At 41.0% G+C, this 14,982-nt stretch overlaps 1 protein-coding gene across 2 annotated transcripts; it reads left to right on the plus strand.

The window, feature by feature from the left end:
• Positions 1-56: 56 nt before the first annotated feature.
• MTG2 (mitochondrial ribosome associated GTPase 2) lies at positions 57-12,777 on the plus strand. 2 transcript variants are annotated; one of them, XM_005302919.5, is made up of 7 exons: positions 57-152; positions 1,376-1,588; positions 5,029-5,176; positions 7,265-7,380; positions 8,707-8,925; positions 10,760-10,898; positions 11,329-12,777. In XM_005302919.5, the coding sequence occupies exons 2-7, from the start codon at positions 1,382-1,384 to the stop codon at positions 11,721-11,723; spliced, it is 1,224 nt and encodes a 407-aa protein (XP_005302976.1). In that variant the 5' UTR covers positions 57-152; positions 1,376-1,381; the 3' UTR covers positions 11,724-12,777. The 2 variants fall into 2 exon arrangements, with proteins under 2 accessions (XP_005302976.1, XP_042714346.1); XM_042858412.2 differs by lacking the exon at positions 57-152 and having other exon boundaries at positions 988-1,588.
• Positions 12,778-14,982: the final 2,205 nt, after the last annotated feature.

Raw genomic sequence — 14,982 nt, forward strand, 5'->3', positions numbered from 1 at the left:
GCGCTTTTCTTACCTACGGGGGGGAGGGGAAAGAACTGCGCGTGCGCCAATCTGAAGGGCGATAACGTAACTTGCGTGAGGTCGTGACCTCTGCCTCCACGATAACGTGGTATTAGTGGGCGGCTCCACCACGGGAAAGTTTCTCGTAGTTGGTGGGTACTATGGGGGGTTCGGCTGTGGGGAAGAGAAGATGGCTCTGGGGCAGCGCAGGGGCTGGCTCTGGGGCAGCGGGAGGGGGAGGGCTCTGGGGCAGCGGGAGGGGGAGGGCTCTGGGGCAGCGGGAGGGGGAGGGCGCAGGGGCTGGCTCTGGGGCAGCGGGAGGGGGAGGGCTCTGGGGCAGCGGGAGGGGGAGGGCGCAGGGGCTGGCTCTGGGGCAGCGGGAGGGGGAGGGCGCAGGGGCTGGCTCTGGGGCAGCGGGAGGGGGAGGGCGCAGGGGCTGGCTCTGGGGCAACGGGAGGGGGAGGGCGCAGGGGCTGGCTCTGGGGCAACGGGAGGGGGGGTGCAGGGGCTGGCTCTGGGGCAGCGACGGGGGGAGGGCGCAGGGGCTGGCTCTGGGGCATCGGGCGGAGGGGGCGCAGGGGCTGGCTCTGGGGCAGCGACGGGGGGAGGGCGCAGGGGCTGGCTCTGGGGCAGCGGGAGGGGGAGGGCGCAGGGGCTGGCTCTGGGGCAGCGGGAGGGGGGGCGCAGGGGCTGGCTCTGGGGCAGCGGGCGGAGGGGGCGCAGGGGCTGGCTCTGGGGCAGCGACGGGGGGAGGGCGCAGGGGCTGGCTCTGGGGCAGCGGGAAGGGGAGGGCGCAGGGGCTGGCTCTGGGGCAGCGGGCGGAGGGGGCGCAGGGGCTGGCTCTGGGGCAGCGGGGGGAGGCGGGGCGCAGGGGCTGGTTCTGGGGCAGCGGGAGGGGGAGGGCGCAGGGGCTGGCTCTGGGGCAGCGGGAGGGGGAGGGCGCAGGGGCTGGCTCTGGGGCAGCGGGAGGGGGAGGGCGCAGGGGCTGGCTCTGGGGCAGCGGGGGGAGGTGGGGCGCAGGGGCTGGCTCTCTGCTGCTGAGTAAATAGAGGTTCTGCATATTATATATGGTCCATGCTTGTGAACAGCCCTGCAGTAATGAATGCATATGCACAGGCATTAGTGAAGGGAAATCAGTTTAGGGGAGGTGTATGTGCTTGGTGTCTGACTCTCAAAAGAATAGTAGAGCGATTGAGTTAGAAAATATTTGTGAAATATTTATCAATCCTTGGACCTTGCGTTTCTAACCCATTGTGTTTCATTATGTAAACCGATTTTTTGCTCTCTTGATTTGCATGTGAAACAGTTGTTTCTAGAGTCACAAAGGTAAATTTTAGTTAGTGGTGTTCCTTTCTCTATAATTTTCACTTTCTAGGTGGATATGCTGGTATCTAAAATCTTGTCATCAAGAACATGGGTTTTGTTGGACGGCTTACGGCAATGGAGACCTGCATGTTCACTACATATACAGATTTGCTTATTGCAGCAGCAGGTTAAGAGCTGGCAGAGGATTCTTTCCACAAGCTGTGCAAAGTGTGCAAAAAATGAACGGCTGAAACAAAAAAGAGCAATATCAGAAAAGAAGCTGGTAAAGTCTAAACTAAAATTCAGATAGGCTAACCTACCATATGTTTAAAGAACTTGCTGTATGCTAAATGACTACACCACTCCCAGAGATGAGTGTTTTGTGTATATTCCCCACTTACCGTTGACATTATAAGGAAATATTTTTATGAAATATAATTAACTTTTTGAATAGTGGAAAAAATAGTTGTAAATAAGTATTTCATGTAATAAAAATCTCAGTTCACAGTGAACGTTATTCATGATGACTTCAGTGGTAGTAGTAGCTATAGAAGTTGCTTCACTGTAGAGCAGTGGTTCTCAACCAGGTGTACATGTACCCCTGGGGGTTCTCAGAGGTCTTCCAGGGGGTACATCAACTCATCTAGCTATTTGCCTAGTTTTACAACAGGCTACATAAAAAGCACTAGCAAAGTCAATACTAACTAAAATTTCATGCAGATAATGACTTGCTTATACTACTCTATATTCTGTACACTGAAATGTAAGTACAGTATTTATATTCCAATTCATTTATTTTATAATTATATGGCAAAAATGAGAATGTAAGCAACTTTTCAGTAATACTCTGCTCTGACACTTGTATTTTTATGTCTGATTTTGTAAGCAAGTAGTTTTTAAATTAGGTGAAACTTGGGGGTACGCAAGACAAAGACTCCTGAAAAGGGTACAGTAGTCTGGAAAGGTTGAGAACCACTACTGCTGTAGAGGTTTTAATTATCATAATTCTCTTTTGGGTTGGAAAAATGACATAGAACAATACATTGTTTTTGTTTTTAGACAGTTGCCATTTTAAAGTTCAATTAGTGTTTTGCTTTTTTTTTTTTTTTTTTTAAAGAAATTATGTAGCTCCCAAATTGCCTGAATTTAATGGCTAATTAATCATAGGCTTGCTCATTTTTGTTTAGGTGCTTCCTTTTGGTTCTGTATTTCAGCTGCAGGGAAATGAATTCATTTTTTATAATAAGCAATAATTGCATCTAGTTAATTTAAAACAACAGTTTTTAATTTTGCCATTTGGTGGTGCTAACTACATTTGAAAAAAGAGGCTTTTTAGCAACGGTCACATTTTTATGATAGAATCTCAGCATTACAAACCCCTCGAGAATGGAGGTTGTTCATAACTCTGAACAAAACATTTTGGTTGTTCTTTCAAAAGTTTACAATTGAACACTGACTTAATAGAGTTTTGAAACGTTACTATGCAGAAGAAAAATTCTGCTTTTAACCATCTTAATTTAAATGACACAAGCTCAGAAGTAGTTTCCTTGACAAATCTTTTTTTAAATTTTCCTTTTATTTTTGTTGTTAGTTTATTATGTTTGCTTTTTATTTTATTTATTTATTTTGTGGCTGCTGCTGCCTGATACCTCATTTGGAACTGGAAGTATGCTATGTGGTTGATCGGTCAGTTCATAACTCTGGTGTTCGTAATGCTGAGATTCTGCTGTACTGGTGACTGTGCAAAAGGAATTTTGGTTATTCAAGAATTGGATTTTTCTCAGGTGCTTGTGTCACTTTACTAGTAACAACAAGGAGTCTGGTGGCACCTTAAAGACTAACAGATTTATTTGGGCATAAGCTTTCGTGAGTAAAAACCGCATCCGAAGAAGTGAGGTTTTTACTCACGAAAGCTTATGCCCAAATAAATCTGTTAGTCTTTAAGGTGCCACCAGACTCCTTGTTGTTTTCGTAGATACAGACTAACACGGCTACCCCCTGATTCTTTACTAGTAACAGAATTTTTCACCACTCAAGCTATTTTAATATTTTAAAAAATATCTGCCATTCTCCACCTGGTTGTAAAGTCCCTTGGCGTGTTACTAGATTCTTGTATTACCATTTGTAAGTAAATTTTTCTCTACATCTTGACACACGAGAAAATACCTATGTACATGCCAATACTTTTATAGCACTTTTCATCTGAGGATCCCCAGAAAATTTTCCAAAGATTGGTGGATAAGTATTTTTAACCCTATTGTACACAGAGAAGTTAAAATGACTTGCCCAATGTAATGCAATAAATCAGTGGCAGAATTGGGGTCAGAATCTAGGACTCTTCACACTGTCTCCTGCTTTAACCACTGGACCACTGCCTATAGGAAGTATTTAGTGATCCCCACCCTACCCCATTCCCAAGAAAGACCTTTTCTTAAATTCTTGATGTGTTGGACTGTTGTCTTATTAAATGAAGATTGAAGTTTGCATGAAGAATAGCATCATAAAAACTCGGGAGTAGTGAACTGATACCAGAAAATAGCCCTCCCCTTCATCCATTATGCAAACTTTAGCTCATGTATAAGAACCAAATCTACTCATTTCTCAAATATTTGAATGCCTCATTCCTTCCATTTTGTGCTCATGAGTAGAACAAAAGTGCTAGGTGATAATATTTGTATTGCAATAGTACACAGAGCTTCCAAATCAGGATTGTGCTAGCTACTGTACAATCATATAAGAAAGATGCAGTCCCTGCCCATAGGTTCTCTTCATTCAGAGAGTCTCCTGTAACTTTCCAGCCCAGGTTTGTAGGCTTGAGGTTCAAATATTTCAGATAAGCAGTAAGGCGTTTAGCTGCTTATTATTGCGGAAGTCTAATGCCAAATCTTGAGGTTCAGTCTCAGTTAGCTTGGAGTGAATGATAGCTTGTGCCAGAGAACAGTTTCATCTTTACAATATTATTACAGCTTGCTATTTTTATATCCTAGTGCTGCTGAGACCCACATATCTTCCTTGAATCATCCATAGTTCACTGCACTTTTTTTTTTTTTTTTGGGGGGGGGACTCCATGCACAAAATGCCTTCAGTTTTTCCCATTCTGTTGGAAAAGTTCTTACAAATTCCAGGTCAGAGCAGAGGCTGGAAACTCTAAATGTAGTCAGCATGGAGCAATACAAATTTTAAATATGCTTAGACTGGCCTTTTTAAAATTTCCCATGTACTGCCAACTACCTAGGTTACTGAGTTTCCTCGCTTCTTTCATTCAAAGAAGAGGTCTGTGTAAGCTTCAGAGCTTGTCTCTTTCGCCATCAGAAGTTGGTTCAGATATTACCTCACCCATTTTTTTCATTTTTTTTTTTCAGTAGATGTTCATTAGCATTTTAATAGTTTCCTAATATACGTAGTTAGGGAGGATGATCTTTGAGCATCTTCTCTCTGGAATTCTTTGCCAATGGAAACTCAAAGATGTTTGTGTTTTAAGGGTCTCTTAACATGTGTAATTCTGTGTACATCCTTCAAGATAATTGCTAGATTAATGGGCTTTCTTTGGTTGATGTCTGAACTGTAGCTATGCTGTAGATTTTGGTTTTCAAATGGAAATTGGAATTCCTGACGCTTAAAGATAGCTATGTTTTGTAAAAACCTTCAGGTTGTTGAAACAGAGGTCTGATAATGTTTCACTAAACTGTAGAGAAATCATATGAAACCATCTCTCCATTGCAGACACGATATTTTGTAGATCATCGAAGAGTGTGTGTGATTGGAGGCCACGGAGGACAGGGTATTACGTCTTTTCATAGTGAGCCTAGAAAAGAGTTTGGAGGTCCTGATGGTGGAAACGGAGGAGATGGGGGCCATGTTATTTTGAAAGGTAAAAGTTGCATATCCTTTTTGTCTTTTTATACCACAGATTAAGAGATGGCTTGTTAAATATTGTCCCTTTGTTTAAAGGTATTTTTGATGTCCTTCCACAAACTGAGTTTGAGTGATAGAACTAATAAATATATATGACAGGGAAATGTTTTTCTTTTTCTTAACTCCATCTGTTCTTTGCAATACTTCCAAGGACAGCCACTGCAAAGGGGATGTGAATGACACTGATATTCTTACATGATCTAGCTAGAAAATATTTCAGGTCAAACTGATTTGAAAATCTAATACCTTTTTAATATCTCATATCACATGCCTCGGAAAATGTTAAAGTACTCTGTCATCTTCCCACACTGACACAGATTGCTCCTGAAGCAGGGAGTAAAGCCAACATTTATTCTTTTTATAGAACTAAACACACACATTCCAGGTGCGCTTCTTTGACCTTGCCTTTAGTAATAAAAATGCATGGCACAGCAAACAAAAAGCTACAAAAGTGTAAGCTAGATAAATATTAAAAAAAAAATCTAACATAACCTCTTGGGAGAAAAATAGAACAAATATGACAGATGCTAGTCGTGTTTCTTAATACACTCCTGGAAGACTCTCAGGTACTACTATATGAATGGGGGTGGTGTAAGAATCCGAGAAGGATAAAATACACACACAAAAATGGATATATAGTGTATGACCTTTAAAACAGACTTGAAACTACTAATTGGCATAACATCTGTGGAACACTCAAAGCAGAGAATTTCCCTAGGTTGATTTAAATCAGTGATTTTAAACTTGTTTTGCATTTGTACTTTGTAGTTATTTTCCTAAAGAAAGGTTGATTCTGATTGGCTGATAAACATTAAACCTATTGATTTGTAACTAAATATAGCCTTGACACTAAATTGGGTACTTCTTTTCGCTAACCAGCAGGATATACTATATCTGTACGCCTTTATTTAAGCAATTATATAGCTTCACATAAATTTATTAAGATTCATTTTAAACACTTTTTATGATGATAAATGGAAAATGACATTTCTTATTTACTAGATTCTTTTTTTATTCATGATTTGTGTCAAGTTGCATTTAAATGGAAATTATAATTCATTGAAAAATGCACAAAAACAGTATTTGAACATTTTGTTTTTGATTAGTTAAATAAAACTACCTGAAATGTGCTGGATACATAAGGAAAAAAGTAAGTTAATCAAAACAGGTTTTGCATTTAAAACTAATTGATTTATTTAAAAAAGGAAGTATCTGGAGTTAGTGAGTTGAACTGGTTGTTTTTGGTCACCATGTCTTTCAAGATTTTAGAAGTAGTAGATCTCATCCTCTCACCTCGTTTTTATTCATAGATTGAAAGAGGACAACAAACCTTCCTGCTTAATTTCCAATCAGTAACTTAACTTTGAATGAAATAGTCATTGAATTTAACTAGTTGAATAAATAACATAGAAGAAAATATTATCTTTACACCTGTGGAAGAGGCTGCTGCTGTCAAAACCTAGTTTAGCACTTCAACAAACTCTGATTTCAAGTACTTAGCCAGTGACTCACAAGTTCACTGGTTTGACTTTCTTTAAAACTTTGGTAGCAAACGAACTGAATATTTTTTTTTTATTTAAGGTAAATGATTTTAATAGAGTATAAGATTAGCCCTTAATATCGGTTGTCATAATTTTAAATAGGTTTATTTTTAAAAAGACAAAAGTGTTCAATTTGTCTTTTTAAAAATGAATTAAATAAAAAATCCAAATTTTTAATTTAAAAAGAAATATTCAATCTTTATCCACTTTGATTTTCCTTAACAGAAACAGAGAACAAAGAGTGGAGGTTTTGTCAGAGGTTTTTTACAGTGGTTAATGTTTTGATGTTTTGGGAAGACTAGGACTTCTGAGTTTTGCTCTGAAATTAGAAGTTATTTCCAAAAGCACTAAATCGGCTCATCAGACATACCTGTTTTTTAGTTTCATTTGTCTCTTACCCTGTTATTTGGAGTTACTTGCATCTTTCAAGGGGAGAAGAGATTTCTAACTTTCTGGTTTTGGATCAGCAATTCTGTTCTTAAAGTGTGTGTTTTGCTTTATAGCTGACCAGCAAATCAAGTCACTGGCTTCAGTCCTCCCATTGTATCGAGGTTTTGATGGAGAAAGAGGGAGAAGCAAAAACTGTTACGGAGCCAATGGTGGATACACATATATTAAAGTAAGATACTGTTGCTGACTATTTTGTAAGTTTTATGTGAGAATTCAGGCCTCAGTCCTGCAAAAGCTTATCTGTGTGAGTGACTTTATGCATGTGAGTAGTCCTAGTGGGACTAGTCAAAGTGAGTGTTCATAGCATCTAGGCTGGTTCACACACCGGCATGACCAAACCACTTTGTTCTCATTGTTCACACACCAGAACCTCTCTGAAAGACCATGCTGCATCTCACTAAAACAAATACTCACCAGCCTTTGCTTATAGAATTCATATAGGCAGTGCAAACACACACACAACTTGGGACATGTCCATTTTGATGCTTATCCCTACTATGCTTTCCAAGCTCATGACTATATATTCTAGCAATGTTGTTTGTTATGAGTTTGTCTGCAGATCCCATGTGAGAACAGATTTCACACTTTATCGTATGCTTTATTAGCACAAATGAAGGGAGGCTTTCCTTTCTTTCTAGTGAAGACAAGGCTTAGAAGCGAGATGTATTTTTAACACGTTAGCTAGGGTTTATGTTGACCCAACTAATATATTTAAAACTACAACTTGCCTTGTTTCCACTAAGACTTCAATACACTAGTTAACACACGTTAAAAAGCACCTTTTTTGCATACAGTAGATACAGTCCTAAGCTTTATACCTGTATTTAGTGTTATCCATAAAGTCAATCTTCAGAGTCTGTTTTGGAGCTGTGTCAGCTGTTGGGGCGTGACTTTATGTATTGATGATGATTTATTTGTGGTCATGCCAAAAATCAGGTAAGCATTTTTTTCAAGTAGAGAGGAAGACCAAACCACACACGCGCATGCACACCACAGCAAGATGGTAATAGTAATACATGTTGGTTCCGTTTTTTAATTAAAAAACAAATTCCCGTCTGCTTATGTCTGTTGCTGCTTCCTTTTTTTTAAATTTGTTTTAAAATATAAATCATTCTTACTTGCTTTTTAGCTACCCAATATGATCCCTAATCTGCTTATGTTGGTATCCTGAATTGGTTCACCACCACTTTGTGATACCTGGGACTGGGAACACAAAAAGGCCAAAAAAAAAAAAAGTATGGTACTATTAAAGTTCTAAATGTCCAACATTTAGACAGTTTGTCAGTGCTGTTTGGGTCTAGAGTGAGAGTGCTTATTTGGTCTCTCCTGCTAGATCTGGGTCCTAATGACTCTTTTTACACTTTCACCCAGCTGGGAGATGGAGGTTGTGGTGTTAGCTAGACCCTGAAAACATCCCCAGCCGCCGGGAACAGCTGTTAAGTATTTGAACTTTCATAGTTTGTTTTTGCTTAGGACTTTCTCTCTGTTTTTCAAGGTTCCTGTAGGCACACTAGTTAAGGAGGATGGGAAAATTGTGTCTGATCTTACTCAGCATGGTGAAGAATATGTTGCCGCTTATGGAGGAACTGGAGGGAAGGGTAACCAGTTCTTTCTGTCCAATGAGAATCGAGCACCAATGACAGCTACTCTAGGAGAATCAGGTCAGAAAAGAGTCCTCTATCTGGAGCTCAAGACTATGGCACATGCAGGGCTGGTGGGTATTGCCTTTTTTGTTTTGTTAACCTTTGCTATACGCTTCCAGGATGTCACTTGACTAGCTGACGAAAGAATGTTGCTCTGTTATATTTTGTTCTCTCAGCAAGTTTGTGTGGGAGATGAATGTCAACGATTACTTAGTAGGGGAATATCCTGAGTGATTTGCCCTTCTGTCACTTTTTTGTTACCGCTTTATATATAACTTGATGCCATATCTCTTTGATTTGGCATGAAGCTTTTTACCAACAGGAAACAAGGTACAGGCTTCAGTAATAATTGCAATAATAAAACCGTCTCCCATAAATGTCTCTTTAGAATATGTCTTGACATAACAGAGGGCTTGAATATATACAGGCAGCCAAGTTATCAGGGATCAACCCCCCAATCTTTGGCACTTAGGGGCTTCTGCTACTGAAGGAGAACTTTTGTATTCTGCTTTTAAAATAATTGGACAAGCTGTTTCTGGGAGATGTGATGACATGCCCTGAGACAGCATGTTACAGCTAGAAACCATCAAGGAACACTAATGGCTCTTAAATAACATCCCTTTTTAACAAAAACATAATCACCCTTCAGTCTCTTTACTTTGCATTGTTATTGGTATTAAACTTTGTTAGCTTTTTGTATAGGTTTTAGATATGTAAATTTTGCCTTCGCATTTAAGTTTGAATGGTATGCTAATGCTGTCAATTTATTGTTTAAGGTGATTTCGTTTTTAAATCCATGCAATTTTTTGATCTCTCTCGTGGAGCTGTTGAATAAACCCTTATTTTACAATAGTACATAAAGTGCATGTATCTTGCAACGTTTGTCCGGCCCAGAAGAGCTTTGTAAAGAAAAAGTGAACCAGCGTAGTTGGTTCAATAAACTTAACTGTATCTTAGCCTAGACAATCTCCTCTCAGTCTTAAATTGGCAGCAATAAATCCAGCTTGTGCCCATAGAAGCCAATGGGAATTTTGCCACTGACTTTAATGGGAGCATTATCGGGGCTTAAAATTGACAAGGTGAATCCATGAGCGTCCAGATCTCTACCATACTTATTATGGCAGTTGTTCAGAATGATTATCCCCAGCAGGCTGGAAAATCTGATTGTTTCATGTAAGTGCTGTTGACTCTGCACACGCTTGTCTGTGTCAGACAGGATATCCTAAGGCTGTTCTAAGACCATTCCTCCCAGCTAGCATAGACTTCTAGGAAAGTGTTTCAAGATGTAGGCTTGAGGAGTGAGGGGAAACTAGCCTCAGAGAGAGACTGCAATAGAAGAATAAAGAGAAAAACGTTAGTTTACCCACAGAGTATATTATGGTTCTGTTACCTTACAATCAAATGAGATGATTGATTCTGGGGAAGGCCCATTGGTAATAGTTACTCCTAGTAGTCAGATATATGATAGATCCGCCAACATCCATGGCATGGAAAATCCTGTCCATGTTAAAAATGACAAGCCTTATGTCAGAATCAAGTAGATTTTTATAATGTATGGTCACTTTTTTGGAATTTGAAAATAAATACATAGCTGATGAGTGGCTGACCAACCGGAGATGAGTCTTTTACCGTAATAAATGCAGGTTATGAGTAAGTCTTGTTCGTGCTTGTATGGAAAGCTCATATATGTTAATGATATAATGAAAAATTAAAAATAGAAAAAAATGTGTGCGCAGATATCTTTAGACATGAGCATGCAAAACTGATGCATTTGTGCGCAAATGGCTGTACAGTTCTCTGAATTATGACAACTACTAAAGAATCATTGATATGTATTTTTAAGGAAACATTCTCTTTATTTTGGTTAATCTGGAATTGTGGCCTTGTCGAATATTTGTGTTCCAGGTGGGATTCCCCAATGCTGGGAAGTCATCACTTTTGCGAGCAATCTCCAATGCAAAGCCTGCAGTGGCTCCCTACCCGTTCACAACCTTAAATCCACATGTAGGCATTGTTCACTACCAAGACTATGAACAAGTGGCAGGTATGTGTTACGAGATTTTGTTTATATAATAATTACTACTTTTAGTTGTAACATCTGATTGTCTCCCTTTATGTTCCTGCTTGAGACAAAAAAATAAAACTGTAAAAATGACTCTCTAGGAGCTTACTAGTTCTAGGGAGCTACAAACCTGATGTAAATGTGAAATAGATTTTTAAACCTTGTATTGTATTTCATATATATATATATATACTGTTGACCTCAGACTTCTGAGCTGAATCCAGTGTCTCTGGTGAAATTACTTGATTTTTTTTTTCAGGGCTGAAGGAGACAGACAGACAGACTCATGCAATGCTTTCTTAGAGACTATATTGAAAGGGAGCTATATAAATACCTAGGCTGACAGACAGACAAATAGAACCTCTTTAAGTTAAACATGTTGTGTTCACATTCAGTTCTCTCTTGTTTATAGTTGCTGATGTTCCCGGTATAATAAGAGGAGCTCATCTAAACAGGGGCCTTGGATTGGCCTTTCTGAAGCACATAGAACACTGCCGCTTTCTCTTATTTGTGGTGGATCTGTCTGTGTCTGAGCCATGGATTCAGCTCCAAGACTTAAAATATGAACTAGAGCAGTATGAAGAAGGGTTGTCGAAGAGACCTCATGCTGTCATTGGGAATAAGATGGATCTTCCTCAGTCCAAGGCTAACTTATTACTACTTAAGGAGCGAGTGGAGCAGAGAGTCATTCCACTATCTGCATTGACAGGAGACAATCTGGAGGAATTATTGTTGCACCTAAGAGATATGTATGATGCTTATGTAACTACTGAACAGTCACGTAGACAAAACCCGGTCAAATGGTAGGAACCGGAGCTCCTGTGAACGCTAGGCTGAATGGAGGAGGAAAACAACATAGTTTATCACAGGATGTTCAACCTGTGGAACTCTTTGCCAGAGGATGTTTATCAAGGCCAAGACTATAACAAGGTTCAAAAAGAACTAGATAAATTAATGGAGGATAGGTCCATCAATGGCTGTTAGCCAGAATGGGCAGGGATGGTGTCCCTAGCCTCCATTTGCCATAAACTGGGAATGGGAGACAGGGAATGGATCATTTGATTACCTGTTCTGTTCACTCCCTCTGGGGCACCTGGCATTGGCCACTGTCAGAAGACAGGATACTGGGCTAGATGGACCTTTGGTCTGACCCAGTACAGCTGTTCTTATGATGGATGTGTGGGAGAAGCCTGGGGCACAGGACACAACACGCTGTAGATTTGTTTTCGATTACTGTACCAAGCAAATTGAACTATAAGCATCTCCTATTTTTGAGGCCTTTAAATTTCGTTGGAAAAAGCTTGAGACTTGTAGTGGTGATGTGCGTAACAAATTGGCTTGTCACCTAGGGAAACTTGCTTACAAATTCTGGCTTACAGTAGGTTATACTAGACGATTTTTTGGCCCCGGAGTGATAACTAGTCTTTTAAAGTGATCATGAGTTGCACAAATTGTACTGGGAGTAGGCTAGGGCTATATTTTCACAGACAGGAAATGTGCTCTTTCCACCTATTTTCTTTTGTGGACAGTGTTCCTATTCGTTTGCTGTTCATTAAGTCATTTCTTCCTCAGAAGTAGTCTCTTGTGCATGTTCTTTGCCCAGGTATATTTTTGTATGTCTGTGAGACTATTAATATTGCTGTCCTGATGAAGATCCAGAACGTGTACCCTAATATCATTTATTGAGCCTCAAGAGGAGAAACAGAAGTTGCTGTAATGGTACTATCCTTTCATGTTCATCATAGGTAGAATGATGCCCTTTAATCTCAACGGCGAAGCAGTTTTCCCCCAAATGGATTGTTTATATAAGCTGCCTTTTATGAGCAGACTCTGCTGTTCCTCAATAAAGCCAACACTGGGAGACCACGTGTTGATCTCTTTCCACAGAGAATTCTAATATGCTATGGGCATACTGAGACTAAGACACACGTGAGAAGTTAGGAGAGACCATTGTTCTTGGTTCAGCATTTATTTCTAAGGATGATGGACTATAAAAAGAATCAGATTAATTTTTACTTCCAGGCCAATAATCTGAAGTTGTGAACACCCTGTTTTTTTATTATATCAAGAAAATACAGTGAGAACCATCAGAGCTCACAAACATTCCATCTTATAATATACAGCTTCACTTTTCAAGGAATTAAAAGGACCAGTCTTAAGGACAGTTAGAGGATGTTTTTATAATATATTTTATTAGACCAAATAGAAACATTTTATTCCCTAAACTAGTATTGGTTTTTAACTAAGCTTATTTAGCTGGCAGTGAAGATTTCATGCTGTGGATATTTTTAAGGTTTAAATTTAACATCAGCCATCACCTCTCCTCTAACTGCAGTAGTGTGAGTTACTGAGGAGGATAAAAATCAGCCGCAGTGCTCCTTTTTAATAACTTCCCCCTGCTATAGGGAAGGTGACGATTCTCCGAACCTCAACTGATGTGCACACAAATTGGGCATAATTTGTATATTCCCAAGCATGGCTAACATTTATGAGGAGCACATCCTTACAAGAGTGGCTCATTCAGCCCAGTCATCATCTTGTGTATGGACTGGCTTCCTCCCATTACCATTTCTACACTGCCCAGCCTGTCACTTGGGGGAAAATGTCATATCAAAATACAGAATCAACAGCTGATTTTTGTTTGTACAAATTGGTTTTTTTAGGAAAGCCCCAAACCTTCCTGGTGTATCAGCTTTGAAGAATAATCAAGGCAAATATCAAAGAGATGTAGCCTCCTTGTAGATTGAGTACCACCTGGATCGATCTCTAGCTATGCCCTTTAGACAGTCTGGCTGGGTGTTCACTGGTGACCTTTTTGTGCCACTGAAGGTCTTGGCAGCCATGTGGTCGCTGACCATGTACTGGTATTCCTTGGTAAACACACTTCGTAATTTGTTGGTCTTCCATCCTAATAAGTCTGGATCAAAGAAAGCTATCACAACCAAACTGGTGCTGCTGATAGAGGCAGTTGCTGGGTTCAGTTACACATAGTCTCATAGCTGATCTTGCAGATTTGAATCCGGTCCTTAGTTACTCGAGTGCAAAGATCTATGTATATAATGTGAAAGAAGAGCTATGCCCCTTATTATTCATCCAGAACAATTATAGAATCATAGGACTGGAAGGGACCTTGAGAGGTCATTTAGTCCAGCCTCCTGCACTCATGGCAGGACTAAGTATTACCTAGACCTGGGGTGGGCAAACTACAGCCCGCAGGCCGAATCCATCCCGTGATCCTTTTAAGTCACACCACGAGCTCCTGCTGGGGTGCCATGTCAGGGGCCGCACCACGCGGCTCGGCCCCACTTCAGCCGGGGTGCCATGTTGGGGGCCTCACCACACAGCTCGGCCCAACTCTGGCCCTGCACCACACCTAGGAGCCAGAGAAGGGACATGCCGCTGCTTCGGGGAGCCACTAGAGGTAGGCACAGCTTGGAGCCTGCACCTCTGAGCCTCTGCCCATGCCCCTGCCCCAGTGCTGATCCCCCCCCCCCCACCTCCTGCTCGCCAAACCCCTCGATCCCAACACAGCATTCTCCTGCACCCCTAACCTCTCTCCAGCCCGACTCCAGAGCCCACACCCCCAACCGGAACCTGCACCCCTTCCCGCACCTTTGCCCCAGCCCTGATTTCCCCCTCTGTCCTAGCCCAGAGCACCCTGCTACACCCTAAACTCATCCCCAGTCCCACTCCAGACCCCGCACCCCCAACCAGAGCCCGTACCCCCTCCTGCACTCCAACCCCAATTTTGTGAGCATTCATGGCCCGCCATACAATTTCTATTCCCCAATGTGACCCTCAGGCCAAAAAGTTTGCCCACCCCCACCTAGACCGTCCCTGACAGATGTTTGTCTAACCTGCTTTTAAACATCTCCAATGATGGAGATACCACAACCTCCTTGGGCCATTTATTCCAGTGCTTAACCATCCTAATAGTTAAGACGTTTTTCCTAATGTCCAACCGAAACTGCCCTTGCTGCAATTTAAACCCATTGCTTCTCATCCTATTCTCAGAAGTTAAGGAAAACAATTTTTCTCCTTCCTTGTAACAGCCTTTTACGTACTT

The sequence above is a fragment of the Chrysemys picta genome, chromosome 13 (assembly GCF_011386835.1).
Source record: "Chrysemys picta bellii isolate R12L10 chromosome 13, ASM1138683v2, whole genome shotgun sequence".
Taxonomy (NCBI): Eukaryota; Metazoa; Chordata; order Testudines; family Emydidae; genus Chrysemys; species Chrysemys picta.